Here is an 18,900-nt window from a genome sequence, read left to right on the forward strand (position 1 = left end):
GTCCAATTTATAGACGACCAAAATAATCAAATTTGACCGGTGACTCGATTCTTGTGGATGAATGAAGGCTTTTATTTTGAAGGCGGCGTGTCCTATTCAGTTAACGGTCAATGCCTCTCCTAATTCCTTATTAAAGATATACATTAATATCCAGAGAAAATGATAACGACAGAACAGACAAACATGATATTATGTAGGAAAGATATTTCACAAAGTAGTTCAAAACAGGTAAATAACAAAACGAGGGGGAAATAAAAGTAAACAGCACCCAAACAGATGTAATGTAAAATACATAGATTTCTGAATCCTGTTTGTAAAAATGGCTTTTGTTTGTGTCTGGGTTTCTTTTAGCGTTGTGCCTCAGCATTTAAGAGGGTCCATCGCATGTTGGTTAAACTTAAAGTGTCAGACTTAGCGTTACCCAACAATGAAAATTTAACCATTGTCTATTTTTGTTGTCATGTTTTTCAATATTTTGAAATCCTGTTGTTGTTGTTATTGAGGTTGCTGATGTTTTTCATATAGTGATTTTGTGTTGTCCCGTAACTGGTTTTATACTGTAATGTTTTATTTTCTTAACTGAGATGTTGTTTCTGTCATACAGCTGTCTGTACATACAACTCATCTGCAGTCGAGCTTGTGCACCCACTTGAGTAGGGGTGCATGCAAACGCTTTTAGCTGGGCCACTACAGTGAAGATTTTGATTTAAAAACCCAAATTATTACTAAATTTATAAGTATGACCCATAGGGCAGCTTTTGTATCACCATTTGTACATCGGCTATAGTCATATTTATACACTATGTTTTCACTTTAACCTGTACAAATACTGATTGACTTAACTTTTCTAGGATGTCTAGTTCTATAATGTCATCTGTCCTCAGCCAAAAGCTATGATTTAGACGGTTGGATGTTACTAATCACATCCTAAGACAATGAAGATGTGTTGGCTCTTCTTTGTCAACAAAAAGAAGCAGATGGTCATCTACTTCTTTATCCTGCCTATATGCCACAAGAGATGACTATCAAACTGTAGTTATCTTCTCAGAGGACACAGATGTCTTTAACATTCTGTGAGGTCCCATTGTTCCAGAAGTGTTGCACTTCAACCTGGACAAGTCTTGTAAACATCAGAAAGTTTGCTGCCACTCTTGAGAGGTCTGTAGGGCTCTCATCAGGTCACACGCATGTCCAGATGTGATACTGTAAGGCCTAAAAACTCTAAAACCAGCGGCAGCACGGCTCAAGACACCTCTTAGATGGACTGATGGACTAACTAGAGGCATTTACATGTCTCCTGTATGCCCCAAAAGCATCAACCACAGAGAGGAAGAGGAAGCTGAACAGTTAGAGGTGCACTGGAAGGAAGGCCACCCAGCACCTGACGCTGTCCTGGATCTACTGGCATGAAACTCTCCGAACAAATATTTAGCCAAGATGTATCTGTGTTGTACGGAAATGTATCAGGGCCAGGGGTGAGAAAAAAATTATTTCATTATGCACTTTAATGCATGTGTAGACTGGCAGACAATGAGAACCAGTCATGCAAAATTATGAATATTAGCTTATGGACTGAGGAAATCCAACTCATCCCCAAATTGATTTAAGTACTCGCTTGTACATAAAGGTACCATTGAAATGTCTTTGTATTGTTCTGTTATTCTTTTGTTTCTGTTATTTATCATTTTGTTAAAATTCTAATGATCTTTTGTCAGTAATAATAGCATTTTGATCTTATGCACATATTGTTATATTTATCAATACGAATGGGTTCTACTCTTTAATTTTGTATAATTGTTTTAATGAAATAACATTTGTAAGATACATATGTTGACAGTTTTCTCACCCTGTTCCTACAACTCTACACTCAATCCAGGTGAATGCATGTTAAATGACATTTTTGGGACGGCAGCCACCAGCCACATTGGTAATATGCTAAAGAGTTCTCTAGATAGGGTCATCAATAAATCATTTCTTAAAAGCATTTAATAGACACCAATGTTGCTAGAAGACTCAAAAGTTTGTTAAAACACATTTTCAGGGAATCGCCTTTTTTAGGTTGGTCGTCATGTTGAATTTGGCCGCAATGCTCTCTATATCATTACAACATGCCCCAAGCTGCATCTGGGCCAAATTTGTAACATCCTACAGTGTTCTCATGGGTAATATATCATCGGAGACATTTGCATGTATCAAGCTAAAATGTCTCTAACAATGTATCGCACAAATTAGCAAGGTCATAGGTGTGATTTGGACATGTTAGGCAGGTCAAATCAAACAAGAGCTTTCAAGTCACTTTTGGGGTTTAATCTTACATTAAACCATGTTCTCCCAAGATGAACCCCTTGGACCTGAATGTCAGCTCATTACCCTACCAGCCATTACCTGCTGCCTTTTCACCAGGTTAGTGAACTCCACACTGAGTTTATTTACATCTACTCCAGCCAGTTTTTTTTTTTTTTTTATCAGCATGAGTGTGCATTCAGGGTCAAGGCTGTGTTATTGCTACAACACAGATTGTTTTTACAGAGTTTTGTGGTCAGTCATGCCTGAAGGAGAGTATGGGAATCTTTCTGTGAAACAGACGCTAACCTTCTTCTTTGCAGTTAGCGTTGACAGTGTAAACAGGGTTGGAAGTAGGACAGTTAAACACGAGGCTGATTCCCTTCCTGGCCCAGATATGACAGACTGGGCTCACGTTCACGTTTAAGCCACCTACCTGCTAAAGCTGCACACTGCTTCAACATTTCACACTCTGATGGCCCCTGCACCGATCTGGGTCAACGGTAATTTATTCATCAGCCAAGATTATGATCATTTTTATGCGGCCATTGAAAAGCACCTTGATGATGTGACAGAGTAGCTTTAGCTCGAGGCATGCTTGAAATTTAGGATCAGGGTTAATGATCTGCAAGTGAATAGAGCAGAACAACATTACACAATACAACATTGTTGTTTAGCACGGACACAAAATGCTGTGTGTTGACAATCTCATTAATGTCACTTATTAAAAACATTTTAAAGGCAAGTCTTAATCCAAGAGACAATACAGTAACCTTCCGCTCAACTGTAACGATACCTTCAATGTTAAGCTGCAAATAATTTGTTGGTGTTTGGAAAATTCTAAGCAGCAGTCTCAGTAGTCTCAGCAGCATTTTCTGAAACGAAATATGTGGAATGAGGTGCACATTTGAAACATATCTAAAAAAAAATGTAATAAATACACTTGATTCTCTTTTATTAAGAGCTGGGCAGGAACACAAGAGAAAGAGAACATGTCATGTCACTGCACGACAAAATGACTGATGAACTGGCTGCAGCTGGCACGCCGCGGGATCAAAGGTTTGGTGGTGTAGTCTTCACTGTGGGTGGTGCTGATGTGCTGACGGGCCTGTGGAAACCTGATGTTGCTCTATTTTATTAACAGAAAGAGAGCCAGCGATGGCATGTTAGTGATGAGAAAAACAGGAGCCCATGTACAAAGAGACACACGTAGTGATGCATCACGTCAGTATCACTAATCAAACATGCAACTCTGTAATAACTAAAATGGCTATTTGTACTGATGCTTTCACCATCATTTTATTTGGCAATTTTAATGGCAAAATTTTTAATTTAAGTGGTTGATCTCTCACCTTCGGTGGTGATGGAGGTGTAAATCTGCAGGTCTTCAACGGGAGGTAGTCAGTCTTGGTGGTGCTGAGGTTCAGCCCATGCTCTGTCAAACAGATTAATCGCAATTAACATCGACGCGCATCTCCCTTTAAACACACAAACACAACCAAATTGATACCTGGTCCACTCAGTATCTTGACCGGCTGGCGGATGACAGGTCTGGCTCGCTCTCCTTCCAGTTTGCTGTAGTGTTCTTTGACCGTGGTTGTGTAGTAGAGGCCTGACAGGCAGGGCAAGCTGAATTGTACATGGCTCTTTGTGATCAGGTCAGGCTCAGGTACATTCACTGGACTCACTGTGAAGTTCAGCTACAGGGAGGAACAGTCAGCACAATGAAATACGACATAAGATCTTTTCACATAACAAACTTGTCAAAATGAACCAACGTCTATAAGAACTAAATGCAAAGGTAATAAGTAAGTAAGATGTCTGTAATCTCACTTTGGGGAATGAGATTCTGTTGGTGGTGACAGACATCCTCTCTTTGTTGCCCCTCGTACCAATGTCCCCCTTGGGCAAGGAACTGGAGTATTTGTTTCTCCTTGTCAGAACAACTCGATTCCCTGAGAAATAAACCAAAGAGACTAATCCAGGCAGGATAATGAAAAATAGATTAACGTTCACTTGTTTTAGAAAAAAGGTAATATTTTTGGTAAATACAATGTCCCAGTGTGCCAGTAATTAAACTATCTGTTGTACAGTCACACAGGCTACGTCACCTGTAAAACCTTGGAAGACAACACTGGTGTCAACATGAATGTGATGTACAGAAAACTGGCCTCTTGATCATTTAAGTTTAAGTTTAACTCACCCTACATGCAAGACAAGGAGTTGGCCTCCATGTGCCCCTGGTGGTGTGGTTAAGTAGCTTAAAGTTCCTGTTTGTTTCTATTACAGAGGTCTAGGTGTACATCTGTGTCACATAATTAGACCATTTTAATCTTAGTCAGGGTTGATGCATGATGACTTTCTTGCATCTAGACATTAACACAGAAAACACGCACCTGGCTTGCGGTAACAAAAATCTTCACTGGACGTGCACGACCATGAGTCCTTAGAGAAGTTCCCAAGGTTGAGCTTCAAACGCTCTCTCACTACAGGTAGCCTGTATTAAGAACACAGATAATGTTTTCATTTGCGTGGGGATAGATTCAACGCTTTACTTCAGACCTCTTGACATCCCAAGTCAAAAAATGCAGTGAGAACAGAGATGTGTGAAGAGAGATGTGATGGGTGACTCCAGCCATGGTGTTTCCTGCTATCTGACATCTCTTATGGGACAGAAACTGAATCACGTGTGGGAAAAGCAAAAGCAGTCACAGACCTGCAGGCAGCGGGCCGGCTGAATGACGCAGCATGGGTCGTCTCTCTTTCTACAATCTTCAAGGGATCCCCCATAGCCACGCAGGAGGTGTGCTGCAGAGGACATAGTGACAACATTCACAGTCACGTTCATGTGCTGATAACACATACCTCATGGAGAGCTTCACAAAAAGGTCAACACCCTTGCTGCTTTTGTGTCTACTTAAAGCTGACGGTGCTGGTATTCTAGGTCATAGTGTCAAATAGTAGCACGCAGTGCTTCAGCCCGCATTCTAGGTTAACCTGAGTCTGTCTGTGAGGTCTGAGAAAATGATCTGTAGCTTCTAGCTTCTTTTAGTCTTTTTATACACATTGACAACCAGTTTACAGTTGTTTCTAAATTTACTTAACCTGCTGTGACGAAACTATTTCTAATACACAACAGAATGGAAAGCTATGAGAAAATATAATCATACACTTTTGGGTAAACACTTGAGTTCCACACGGTGTAACATTTTGCAAAATGGACAAACAGTATATCAGAAAGTAGTGGAACCACTGAACACTGTTAAATGAATTTATATCATATTTTTAGAAAATTGTTACTTATTCCAAAACATGTAAGGAGTGTTTTAATGTCATAACAGTCCTCAGCTACTTTGGCGTGTTTAAATATCTGAATCTACAACAAAATGATGATGTATTTTTTGTTGAATATATCGAGGTGAGCTGCGGTTCACCTATGATAAACTCTTCTTTTGACAGTCACTTCATCAGCAGCAAGTGGAGTAACAAATAACAGTAGAACAGGATGCCAACCTAGCCACACTCATGGGACCATCTATGCATGGACATATGGCATAGTGCAATGTATTGCCAGGTGCAATGTTGTATGAAGTCGCTCATTATCTTGTCTCTGTTTGTTTGTTGTTTTATTTTATTGGCACTTGCACACACGTACATTGTATGTAATCAGTACATGTCAGTTGTGCTTTGAATTGAACTTGTCCAATGCAGGAACACTGAGCCCAAGAAATATTTCCATATGGGGAAAATAAAGTATATCATATAGTATCATATTGTATTGTTTTGAATTCAATTGAATCATTACAAATTGAATGAAATCGTACTGTAGCATTATATGTGAATTTGTGCAAGCATACAACGTACAGTGTATCATATTGTTACATTTTAAACTAAGGTTTTAGGATATTATCCATTTACTTATACAATGTGCACATTATATTTAACCACAGACAGCACTTCTCTTGCTGTGGTGTTGTATATATCTAACACCTCTGTTTCACCTCTCCATGAATCGCTCACCCAGTAAACCAGGAGGCTGTCGCCATGTGCTCCAATAGGATTTTTAATGTAAAAATCTTAATCCCACATTTCACTCTGAAATGTGTTGTTTTGGTCTATACAGTAATGATTCTGCATTATATTTGAGCTTAAATCAGAGACAAATGGTTGAAATTGCCTCCAGTGCAAGGTAGAGGGTAACCTCTTTTTTTCCCGCTTTTTTTTCTTATAACTTTTAAAACATCTAAATTAGTTAAGTTGTGTGGTAACCTATTTGATCATAGTGTCTCCTGAGTGACTGCTGCTGCTGCTGTGTTACCTTTTCCACGGACTGAGCAGCTCTGCTCCAGGCTCCCTGGTAGGTGTTGCTGTACTGGGAAACAAAAGTACGATGGCATCCATCCCCTTTGAAAGTGGGAAAGCCCTTCTCTACAGAGACATGATCAAACATTTTTTACGTAAAAGGTTCTGCAGGATTCAGAGATGAACTCTAACACAGATTCCTTCACTGTTATTCATTACAAGGCCATGCTGTTGACAGTTTTCTTGTGAGTTAATTCATAACCAGATTTTAAGAATGCTGACATCAATTATATATGGCTTATCAACGAATCCATGATGTAAAATGGATTTGAGGATCAGAAGACACTTAAGAATGCTGTCACTGACCTAGATGTTTAACTGTGGCTTTTACAACAGGAGAGACATGCTGTGGGGTGAAGGAGGCTTTGCTGGTGCTTTCTGGAGTCCATTCCACTTCCTGGATCTTCTTGATGGCAAGTACTGGTAGGATGGGATCACGGCGAGCTTGGAAGGGCTGAGGCTGGAATTTCTGGGACTGAGTGGTGAGGAAAGTATCCTCCTTGTCGTCTGTTTGCATCTTGAAGTTGGTGCAAAGTGCAGTCCAGCGTGGAATGCGGGTGATCTGTGGCAATGGGTGACGTTTGTAGGACACTAACGCATCTGTCAGGTACTCCTTGATGTATCTCACGTCCTTGTGGTCCACCTGAGCCAGTGTAGGCAGACTAAAAGACACAGTCTTCTTGGGAGATGAAGGCTGGAAGTCCTCCTGGAAACGGGTTGAGAATGCATCTGGATTGCTGTCCAGAAATGGGACGTTTGACGACAGGTGAAACTCTTTGTTGGCAGGACGAGCCCGGATCAAGTCTTTTCCTACTGCAGTCATATCTAATACCACCAGTGTCCTCCTGACATTACTGTGCCATCCTTCACGTGACTTGAAGCAACTGAAAAATGCTACAATACCTCACCATGGAAACCTCTGTGCTGTGGAACATGATGATGTTGCTACTGTTGCTGCTCCTGCAGAGAAACAAATGCATGCTATGGTGTCCAATTACCTGGACAGGACACACAAAACTATTCAACTACAGTATTTCATTCTGCAACGAGGATACACAGTAACAGCTGCTGACACTTAAGGACTTTATTTAAAAAATGATAAACACAATTTTAATGGTTTTCAGACAATCACTGATAATCTAACAGTGTATAGACTCCCTTCTATCTGGCTTTCCTTATGTTAAAAAGGGGCACCTTGGCACATGCTCCTTCACCCTAACAAAACTACTTCATATTTGGAGTTGACATGCTCAATTTTCAAGAGTCCTGTGCATAATTCGGCATTACCTTAATAAATTTACAATATCAACTTACAGAGTAGCATTTGAGTACAAGATGCAAACAGGCTGAACGTGTTTGAAGTGATGATTGTCAAATAGAAAATGTAATATAGATTTGCATATTTCAGACCACTTCAAAAGAGAGCTATCCCAGTTTAGATATGCCATGCATATTGTATATGGAAATGCATGAATAGAAAATAAAAAAGTGCATACATTTAATATAAATTGATTTAAAACTTAACCAAATAATAAGCTGTATTTGCTTGCAATACTTGAACGAACTCGGATTATGCTGTTTCCTTCATGCATGTTTTTGATGTGGCTCAACAACATCATTAAAACAGCAGATGTCAGTCAAACTTTATTTTGGAGCAGTCCTACCCAGTCCACACACACACACTGTGCTGTATCTCTTACACAGTGAACTGCTTTCCAAAACCAAAAGGCAAATATTTTAAGATGTTTATGCGTTAACCTTCAATAACCAGCCTGTTGAATTACATTAATGTACTGTGTCAAAGAACTCTCAGCGTTGGAAGCGATTCACGTTGCTCGTTGTCGCCCCCCTCGGTCTCTTAATGAAAAAAAAGACATATGTAATAGTCTATAAACGGGACAAAATGAGTCATTAAATGTTTAAATGTGTTTAAACAATAAATGTAATGTATAGCCAATAGTCTTTAAAATATAAGCTGTTAACAATCTGAACTTAAATATTGATAAATAATACTCACAGCACTTTATTGCCAAGGAAACCATGCAGGAGGAAGTGACGTATTTCAGCAGAAGCTTCTTCCTCTCTCTTTTCGTTGAGGCTCAGCTAGAGGCCGGGTGGGTACACGTTTTGTCCAGAACGTATTTCTTGATTTAAAGCGAATGTTGGGTTGTTGAATTCTATTTTAACAAGACACTGTTCGATGTATATCTACCTTTATTGTGTATAAAGTGTTACTGGCTCAGTTCGAAGGCGGTACATAGAGAAATTTGCGATTGAGCTTCACGCTAACGGCGCGCATGTGGCGAGGCCCCGCACCGAGTCCACTGTGTTGCTAACGTTAGCTAACGTCGTTCGCTGCTGACGAACAAACAGCTTAAAGTTCAACGGTTAACATTGTAGAAGGGTTTAGAAATGATGAAGATATTGCCATTTCGCTTGTAATTTTGAAGCTTTGTGTCATTGATCGCTTGTTAAAAGATGCGGTCAGTCATCGTGTGGTTAACAAGTTAGCTAAACTTGGAGCTAACAGCCGTTTTCTTCCTCAGCCTGCAAACATGCAGATCTTCGTGAAGACGTTGACGGGGAAAACCATCACCCTTGAGGTTGAGCCCAGCGACACTATCGAAAATGTCAAGGCTAAGATCCAGGATAAGGAAGGTGAGCTATCACACCGGACTGTCAGATGAGTCTTGACAAGTTGTTAGCCGGCCCTTCACACCTCCTACATTAACAAATGTCCTGACAACTCATGTTCCCTTCGGATTCACAAGTTATATCAAGAATGTATAGCAGAGTTCGTGCTGTAAGGCCAGTAGATTTGGTCTGAAAAGAGGCTGGAATTCTTGTTCTCTAGTTGAACCATAAAGCTAGCTATATTCATTAACGTTTGATATTGTAATTGTATAGCAGAACACGTTTGTATGCAGGTTGACATAAAGTAAAATGGTTTAAGTGTGATGTGTGAATTGTCAGTATTTTCCATCACTTGGCATCTCTGCCTTGTAAGCATGAATGAAATGTGCTGCAAAAATGTGCAATTTTTAATAACTTTGGTTGTGTATGCAGGAATTCCCCCTGATCAGCAGCGTCTGATCTTCGCTGGCAAACAGCTGGAGGATGGACGTACACTGTCAGACTACAACATCCAGAAAGGTAAAAACCCATAATCAAGACTGAATGTTCCTTATGTGGCCTTGGTCACAATTAATCACAGACAAGCTTTTTAGTGTGAACCAAATTGTGAAACACTTAAGCATGTTTAAACAGATTCCCACTAATCTTGACAACACTGGTGCTGTGTTCATCATTACACATTCCATTTGTACTCTGTTCTATAACCACAACTTTAAGGTTATTATGAAATGCCCTAATAGAAGATGTTATGCCGTTTCTTGATGTTACTCAGCTTAAGATTGACATGATTGTTTCTTCCCCTCCCACCAGAATCCACTCTGCATCTGGTGCTGCGTCTGCGTGGTGGTATCATTGAGCCTTCTCTCAGACAGCTGGCCCAGAGGTACAACTGCGACAAGATGATCTGCCGCAAGTAAGTCTTGAAAACCATAAAGCAGTCAATATTTTATTGTGTGCTTTACTGGTGCTGTCTTAAGGGATACGTTTAGGTCAACGTTGAGACTAAAACACATTAATTCGCGCCATGAACAAATTGTATAAATGAATAAAACCTATAACGTGTGCTTAAAGGTTGAAAAGTGAGGAGTCCGGGTATTTGTTTAAGCATGGACTAAAATATTGAAGACAGCATTTGTGGGCAGGTGTAGGTCCTGTTTCACTGCCCTCCTCGACCTCTATTCCAGTAGAATTATTGAAAGATGAGTGAGTGGCTAAATAGTGTGGAAGTTTCTTTAGCATTAAGCTAGTGTTTCACATTAAAATATAGGCATAAGTTGAAAACTGATAAGACCCTCAGATTTGGCATACATTTATTTTGACCATTAATGTCAAAAGTGAATTCACTAAAATGTTGGTTCAGGAGAAATTTCCTCATAGTTGCTCCCTGACACTTGTTTTGCAGGTGCTATGCCCGTCTGCACCCCCGTGCTGTCAACTGCCGCAAGAAGAAGTGTGGACACACAAACAACCTTCGCCCCAAGAAGAAGCTGAAGTAGACATTTTGACTGAAGCGGCTGTCAGTGCCATTTTGCGTTAAAATAAATGTAAGAAAAGGACTGTGCTTGTCTGTCTTGTATTATTCACTGGCTGGAAAAACTGGCGACGTGTTTTAGTTTAATTTGCTGTCATATGTGAAATACAGTTGTGAGGCTGTGCAGGGTGATTTCATCTGCTAGCAAAACTAAACGTGACAAGACTTGTAAACTTCTGTTACTATTTGTCAAATGTTCCCATATTGGAATATTCATGAGAAGAGATTGGTAAATTGTCCTCATCAGAGGCCTGTACACGAGTTTTCTGGGTAATTCAGTAAACCTGCTGTTTGGAACTGGCACTGGTTGAAAACAGTGGATGCAATCCAAAACTTGACACACAGTGGCGGTTTGTACTTGTTGGCCGTGGTCTCCACTTTATTTCAATTTGGCACACACAACATTGGTGTCAGCCTGGGTAACAGGACTGCAGCACACAAAATACCACGTGTGCGAAGTGCATCATTAACAGTTCAGACTAAAACACTTCTCACATGGCTGCTGGTGGCTGAATCAGAATGAGAAGATACTGTACTGTCTGCCAACGCTAAAAAGATATTTATCACATCATTTCAGACACCAGCTGCTGTTTATCAGCTGATAAAATTTCAGCGTCATACATGCCACCTGCTCTTAAAGCAACATTATGTAACTCAAAATCACTTTGGTACAGTGTATGTAGTAATGTGAATGGTGACTCTCAGCCACTCTGCCCCGTCACTCGTTTCTTCACCATGTAATTTAAGTTGGAGGGTAGCACCCCAGTGTTATGTAGATACGTACTTCAATACAACATTGTTATGTAATGAGGAAGGAAAAAAAAAATAATCATTCAGAAGTGTGAGATGAAAACTTTAGGAATGCTTAATTGCAGAAGCCTGCGTTTCTTGCCCTCCAATCACACAAACACCACACCCATGACTGCATGACTGAGTTTTAATGTTAAACAGCTCTATACAAATATAAGGAACTCATCTCACATTGTCAAATTCCATACAAACACCTGTCTCCTCAATTCAGTAATGCATGAAACAACAAAATCGGGACCATGAACACCAGTTGACCAGTTGTTTTCCATTTACCAAATGAAACTGAAGTATTGAGGTATTTTGAGTCAAATGTTAAACCAAAGTTAAAGTTGTGTGTTTATTCCAGTTGACGTGTCTTCAGCATGACAGTGGTGTGTCTTTGGTACTGCATTCTCTCTTGTAGCTGGCAACAGATGTTTGAAAAGGCCGTACTTCAGTGTACGTCAGGAGGGTATTACAACATCTTCCATTTATTGCTATATTTTGAGTAATATCTATTCATGCCTCTACTGTTCGGTCGAAAATGTCGCCCCCCGCAACCTCTCAACAGAGGTCAGACGCAGTTCGGAAATTCGATCTAGCAGTTAGTCTCATTTCCCCCTTTATGCATGCACAGAAACTACTCGTAATGCACGTACAGCGTTACTGTGCCTTAATGATGCACTGTAAAAAGACTGTTGTGAAGTTTTTCCAAAATCTACCATGAGGAGCTCGAGCAGAGGAGCTGATGGCCTCCGATGCATTTTCTTCATGCTTGATTAAAGGCTGGTTCTAATCTGTTGCTAACTGGAGAAGCCATTAAAAAAGACAACAGCTGCGGAAAATGGTACCGATATTAAAATGGATGAAAACAGGCTCTACAGAGTTCGTATTACCTACAAATTACTGGTATTAACTATGAACAGGCATCTATGCTAGAAACCTTATTGCTAATTTAGTGATTTGCATGGATCAGCTGATGTCAGAACTCTCAGGTAGTGTAGTAGCCTGTCAAAACGATGAAACACCAGCGTTGTGGGACTGAAGGTACAATAACTACTAGAAAAAGAGAGAAATTAATGTGTGTGTAATGCATGCAGCTCCACTTTTTGCCAAAACTGACTATGCCCAGTAAAACAACACGTCCAGCAGCAGTAGCTAATTAAAATCATATACATTTATGGCAGGAGTGGCCAAACTTTTTCCCCTTGGAATGCCAGAACTGAAGCTGATGGTGGGCCACGGGCTAAAAGCAAACAAATTTAAGCCCATTTATGCCAGTTAAAGATACAAAAAAAAAAAATAATAATAATAAAATATCAATATATAATATATCAGTTGTGTTTTTTTGTAAATTTTTGATGATTTCATGATTTCAACTTTCTATCTCATAATAACTTTATCTCCTGATTATGACTTATTTTTCATTTACTTACATTTTTTTTAATCAATCTTAGATTAGTTTATCTTTTTTAAATATTTGGCTGAAATGGGTTTCCATACAAATACCTTTTGTATTATTGAAAAGAAAAATGGTTCTAGGATGTAAAGTTCCCATAATTGACTGACCTGATTATGAGAAACATCGTAATAATTAGGGATCCTTCATATTCAAAGAGAATTTAAACTCATAAGAAATAAACAGCATAGACAATATTACAGTTTAAAAATTATTTTTCACTCAAAACAAAATGGGCAAAATGGAACCAGCCCTGATTTAAAGGCTACTGTGTAGAGTCAATATTTGGCAAATACATTTGTTGTAATTGCTGTGACAAGCCATTCTGTCTATTGATTACAGACACATTCACAGAAATTCCCAGTTTTTCACTGGCACATAAATGCAGCATACATTTGTGGATCACTTAAGACGCGAAAAATGTCTCAAATGTCCACATGTAAATGTAACCTGATCTCCACATACACATTTAACCATCTAAATCTGTTCAACATGTGTTCATGTTGCTTTGTAAGTGTGTGCAGATTGGAACACACTTTCACAAGTACCCAAAAGAATTTACAAATGGTACACATTTGTACATTTTTCATTTGAGACTCATTTCCCTCCATATTTATTATTATTGGGCTTGCTGAACTCCAGAGGCATTTTATTGTAAAATCTAACAAATAATTGCAGATGACTGTTATAATGAGATGCTAGTTTATTATACTAACAATTATGACATGTTTAAATTACATTTTGACATGTTATTATCCTGGCAGTTCCTGCATCATCAGCTGCAAAGGACTGCACCTTATTTGTACCTATATTACTGTCATGAGAAGAAATCAATAACTCATCAGGGGGCGAGACGCAAAGATCGATAGATATTGTGCATCAGAAGTTCACATACAAAGCTGACAGCCACGTTATTTAAGTACCCTAATACTAAATCTACTGCAGTTGTGCTTTTTTAACTCGATCAGTCTCCATCTGCACACCAAGTATTGTGCACACACACGTACATACACACACACACACACCTTCACATTCCTTGGCAGGTCCGAGGCTTCTGCAGAGCTCATGCAGTGCTCTCCTAGTGATCTATGCTCTGCAGCACCCCTGATCCTCTCTCTGGGCTTATTATTACTATTATGGTAAATGGTAGTGTTGAGCAACACAGGAAAAAAAGCACATAAAGTAGATCATGATAATTTTGTGAACACTGACAAATGTAAACAAGGAAAAACTTGGCACAAACATTATCAAGTGCAATCTCGGGTTCACCAGCATCGGGGTGGGAAACGGCGTCTCCGTCCACAGGCCACAGTGACACATCAGGAGCTTCCTTCACATGCTGATGTACCTGTCGGTGTGGCTCCAATGCAGAGGGCAGAGCTAGCAGCTGCAGCTTGAATTTACCAGCAAGTTGGCCCATCGCCATCGTTGATTTCCCACCCCAACTGTGAGCAACCCATCGATAAACATGAATAATAGAATAAGTGGTGAGGAAGAGCCGTCCTCATAAAACATGAACGCTGGCGATCCTCAGAAGATAGAATGTGAGCAGGTTGTTGCATCTCAGAGACTGTTGATGTTCTGGCTGGTGTGAGGCCAGTCCAGGCTGCTGACGGTGAACTGGAGGTGACTTTATTCAGGGTCTTTGCCTCAATGTGTCCTTACCCCGACCAAACCTCTGCTGCGTGCATCTCCACAGTGCCGAAAGAAAAGGATGCCACCGGCGTGAAGTTGTTACTGTGTAAAAGCAGACATTTTTTACTTTGCTTGTTGTTTCTATGAACCAAATGTTCAGAATTATGATAAATATTTATGTAAAGTGAGGGTGTACATTTCTAATTGTCCATTAAACTGTAGATGTGACTCCTGCTGTTACAGGACTGCAGTTTAACCGTCTGCCTCGACACAGAAGAATAGTCAAGAGCTCTGGCTCTGCACTAAAACAGGGCACCAGTGGCTTTATTACACCACCAGATCTTGTGACTCTTTCCTAGTTTTAATGCTCCTCTTGTCTGTTAATCAGGTGAAAACACACTAATACAAGTGGATTGGCGATCACTCAAAGATAAACAAGGAGAAAATCCTTTGACACCTGTTGGAAATGTCTGCTTTTGCAAAATAACAAGCTTAAAATCGGCTTCGGTGCGAGTCCTCCTTTAAAGGTGCTTTGTGAATTGTTTGCAATCAGTAAATCATTATCTCAGTCCTTTTGAGACATTAGCATTATTACCATGAACAATTGAGACCATCACTGAAAAAGGCTGTCAGCTCTGCTCAGCATTTTAAAACTGTAAACCACCGGGTCAGATTAGAAGAGAATACGCTGCTATAGCATCAAAAACAGGAGGAGGGCGCTGTTCTTCCACAGCTAATGGAACAAACGCTGTCAGTTTCCAGTGATGGCAGATGGTGAAAAGAGTACAAACCTGGTGAAATCAACAAAAACGTGCAGCTGCAGGGAATTATGATATAGGAAAACAAGTAGTAGTAGCCAATTACATCGTTCTGACTGACTGTATCATAATTACACCACGGTTAGACTAGTAAATGTAACAATGAGTACAGTACAGATGTTTTATTTTGCACTTAGCACCTTTATGAGGTTCCTGTTGTTTACCTGCAGTGATCTTAAAAAAAAACCCAAACAGACCCATGGAGGTAAACACCTGCATGTTTTCCTCCATGCCGCTTTGACTGTTGCTATGCTGACACACAAATCAAAGCCACATGGATGAAACCAGCACTGACTGTGGAGATGCAGCCCAGACGACGCTGTGGCTATTTGTCGATGAGCTTGGCCAGGCTCTGTCTCAGGTCGTTCAGGTCGCAGATTTTGACGTCCAGGACCTCGATGATACGCCGGACCTCGACCTCCGCCTGCTTCTGGTCTTCACGGCTGGAGGCCAGTGTCTTTTCAGCACTCTGAACCTGATCCTCCAACTCGGTGTTTCGTCTCTCCACATCCTGCAGACACATCAACTGTTGTTAACAGTGTTTTCTTACCTGGGTGTATTTGTGGATGCTTTCTGCACGGGCTGCGGTCCAAGTTCTCCACATTTTGTCTGTTTTTGTGATATTAGCAGTAGCTACAGAAGCCCTGATGGGCAAGTGAGGACATGTTTTTCTATGTCAGATCAAAATGGTTTTCTCTGGTGAAAAAAGGGTTTTGCCAGGATAATCTTTCAAGGAACAAAGTCTGCTTTGAAGCATTCACAAGTACAGTGCCTTGCTTAAAGGCACTTTGGCCGATGCAGTTTACTTCTGAAGGAAAGAAGAAGAACCAACTTTGCCTTACTTAAAGGGCAACTCCACCAGTTTTATACATTAATGTGTGATTAATGTATAAAATGAGGAGTATTACTGCACATGGGAAAACAGTTATTATTATTATAAAATAATCCAGAGGAAGGTGCATGTAATGTGATACATTTCCCATCACTAATGTCAGTTAGTGTCTGAGCTGCATTGTGGTCCTGCTGTTTAAATTTTGAGCATTTGTGTTTAAATTGAAACCAGCCGAGTGCAATGACAGACCAGTGGACTGCTTGTCAAAATCTGACACATTATGCAACTCAGCCTCTGACTGACATCACAGGAGGCTGGATAACATGCAGCTTCTTCTGGATCCACAAAAAGGTTTTATGCAAAAAACCAGTAGTATCATTTTTCTTCCTTAGCTTCGGAAACTCAACACAATTAGTTTTGTCCTTGAGGTCCTCAGATACTGGTTCTCTGCTGCTGGTCTGAATTGTGCTGTCTCTTTTAGGTACAGTAGCAGCGCTTTGATTTTCCATTAGTCGCCTGTGTGGCTCAGTTAGGTTTGCAGAATAGCAGAAAAACAGCTTGAGAGACGGTCAGCACCCTGCAGAACGAGGACTATTGTGTTTCTTACAACAAGGAAGATTCTAGTCTACACATTGCAATCCAACCGAGACCACAACATTGGAGCATATTTTATTGGAATTAAAGTATCTTCTCCTGCAGATACTTTTGGTTTAGTCTGCAGGGATTTTAACCACTCACACTGCTGGGTTCACTTGCAGCCTATCCAGGCCTTGAAGAAGGTCTCTGACTGACTGCTTGCTAATTAGGCAGCATTTTGCACAGATTTGGGTGTGTGGGTGTCTTTTGTGTTGTTTTTCTTTGTTTGCTGAGATTTGGAAATTACCGCCACTTCAACATTCTCCCACCAGTCCTATATAATTGAGGTGAATGAACCAGGGATGGGCAATTTGGCCTTTAAGTAATAGTAGTAGTGATAATTGTATCACAATCACAATGCACAGCATATGCCTTGATATTATATAGAACTTGCATTTTTATGTGCATATGCATGTAATGTGCAACATTACTCAGTATCATGTGGGATATTACCTTTTATTACTTCTCAATAGCATTGTATGTACTTTTATATTTAGTTTTGTTTTGAATTGTAGTTTACTGTTTTACCTGAATGCACCTTTTTTATTGTAATTCTATTAGGCACTGATGTCAGAATTTACTCCTGTTACACTTTTTATCTTTACTCTATTGTGTTTTATTCTGATGATACTGATTTTTTGAGCATTCTCTGTCACAACAATTTCCTTCAGGAGTTTAGTTTAGTTTCAGGATTTAGGTTTATTTATTTTGAAATCTCCACAAAAGCACATCATACATACTGGGATTTATTTTGACAGAATCAAATACCAAGCAGTTTATTTTACCAAACACCTCAATATTAATACTCTAGTTAATTTGTGGGGATAACTGTTGATACTTTGACAAAACAATGAGATTTTGGATATAATGATATAGTGGGTAAAGGCAGGAATTAGAAGAAGCTGACAAGTCTGGTAAGTTCTGAAAATGACATTGCTTCACTGTAACGCAGCCTTTAAACTGGGAAAAGCCAACATTTTTGCCACATCATCATATGCCATATCATATAGTGATATTCAAAATCTTCAGACAATGTTATTAATACCCTACATAAAATGATGGGAACATGTTAATTTAAAAGAATGTAATACGGTGAAGACAACAAAAGCAGGTCCAAGAGTAATGACTGCAGAGTGGGAATCAGAAAGAAAATGTACTCTGAGACTTGAAAAGAAAATCATTTGAGGACTGGGAATGATGACCTCTTAGCTACTGAATCACAAGGATGAATGGCAAAAAAAAAAAAAAAATTGATGAGATGAATGTCTCTATTCAAACTGAAGATGAAACACTATGATCTCCCTCCCAGTTGAGGAAGTAGTGTTCCTGCTTTTCTGCCACATTATACAAGCTCAAGTAAGAATGAAAATGTAGGTGAAAAGAACCAATTCTATGCATTACAAATTTGGTTTAATTACTGTATGCTAATGGGAAAAGAAACCTTGGGACCTTGGAGTGTTGCTCAGGATTGCATTAACTCCATTAGGACCGACCCGTCTCCTTCATCACGTTTTATAAGAGCTGTGGCCTTGAAAATAGTCTGAGTGTGTCGGAACTTCTTAAGAACTTCACACAAAACAGCTATCTCCTCAAAGATGAAAAAACAAACAAGTACATCAAACTCCTTTTCACTTAATACAGGTGCTACATTTGACAGCACTGTAATCAGAGTTTGCATTTTGTGAATATAGATATTACTGAAATATCTCATACAGAAGGGAACATTTTGGCTCCTGAATAGTAATTCTGTAGGGCCTATATCCACTTTCTGAATACAGAGTTGGAAGCAATAGACAGTATGTAGATGAACAGCTCAGGATAACGAATGCTGATCATAACCAAGTGTGGGCAGAAGCTTCAAGCTACATATAATTTTCCCCAGTATTTTTCATTTGTTGTTAGGTGTTATTGTGTTATAATG

At 39.7% G+C, this 18,900-nt stretch overlaps 3 protein-coding genes across 7 annotated transcripts in view; 1 reads left to right on the forward strand and 2 right to left on the reverse strand.

Annotated features, from left to right (window-relative positions):
* Positions 1–3,221: 3,221 nt before the first annotated feature.
* LOC119028417 lies at positions 3,222–9,185 on the reverse strand. 3 transcript variants are annotated; one of them, XM_037114361.1, is made up of 10 exons: positions 8,663–8,692; positions 8,430–8,502; positions 6,952–7,605; positions 6,602–6,711; positions 5,000–5,091; positions 4,680–4,780; positions 4,117–4,238; positions 3,794–3,983; positions 3,636–3,718; positions 3,222–3,412 (listed from the first exon to the last, which is right to left on the reverse strand). In XM_037114361.1, exons 3-10 carry the CDS (start codon positions 7,466–7,468, stop codon positions 3,284–3,286), a joined length of 1,344 nt encoding a protein of 447 aa, XP_036970256.1. In that variant the 5' UTR covers positions 7,469–7,605; positions 8,430–8,502; positions 8,663–8,692; the 3' UTR covers positions 3,222–3,283. The 3 variants fall into 3 exon arrangements, with proteins under 3 accessions (XP_036970256.1, XP_036970258.1, XP_036970259.1); XM_037114363.1 differs by lacking the exon at positions 8,430–8,502 and having other exon boundaries at positions 8,663–9,185; XM_037114364.1 differs by lacking the exons at positions 8,430–8,502; positions 8,663–8,692 and adding an exon at positions 8,404–8,420.
* LOC119028419 (ubiquitin-60S ribosomal protein L40) lies at positions 8,710–10,836 on the forward strand. Its single transcript, XM_037114368.1, has 5 exons — positions 8,710–8,759; positions 9,192–9,303; positions 9,712–9,798; positions 10,090–10,192; positions 10,682–10,836. Exons 2-5 carry the CDS (start codon positions 9,201–9,203, stop codon positions 10,773–10,775), a joined length of 387 nt encoding a protein of 128 aa, XP_036970263.1. The 5' UTR covers positions 8,710–8,759; positions 9,192–9,200; the 3' UTR covers positions 10,776–10,836.
* An 893-nt stretch (positions 10,837–11,729) lies between these two features.
* Positions 11,730–18,900, reverse strand: part of LOC119028418 (homer protein homolog 3-like) — a 59,595-nt gene continuing 52,424 nt past the window's right edge. For all 3 annotated transcript variants that reach the window (XM_037114366.1, XM_037114365.1, XM_037114367.1), the window contains one exon: positions 11,730–16,022. In XM_037114366.1, the coding sequence (XP_036970261.1) occupies positions 15,837–16,022 (186 nt within the window). In that variant the 3' untranslated portion in view covers positions 11,730–15,836. The remainder of the gene's footprint in view (positions 16,023–18,900) is intronic.

The sequence above is a fragment of the Acanthopagrus latus genome, chromosome 11 (assembly GCF_904848185.1).
Source record: "Acanthopagrus latus isolate v.2019 chromosome 11, fAcaLat1.1, whole genome shotgun sequence".
Lineage (NCBI taxonomy): Eukaryota > Metazoa > Chordata > Actinopteri > Spariformes > Sparidae > Acanthopagrus > Acanthopagrus latus.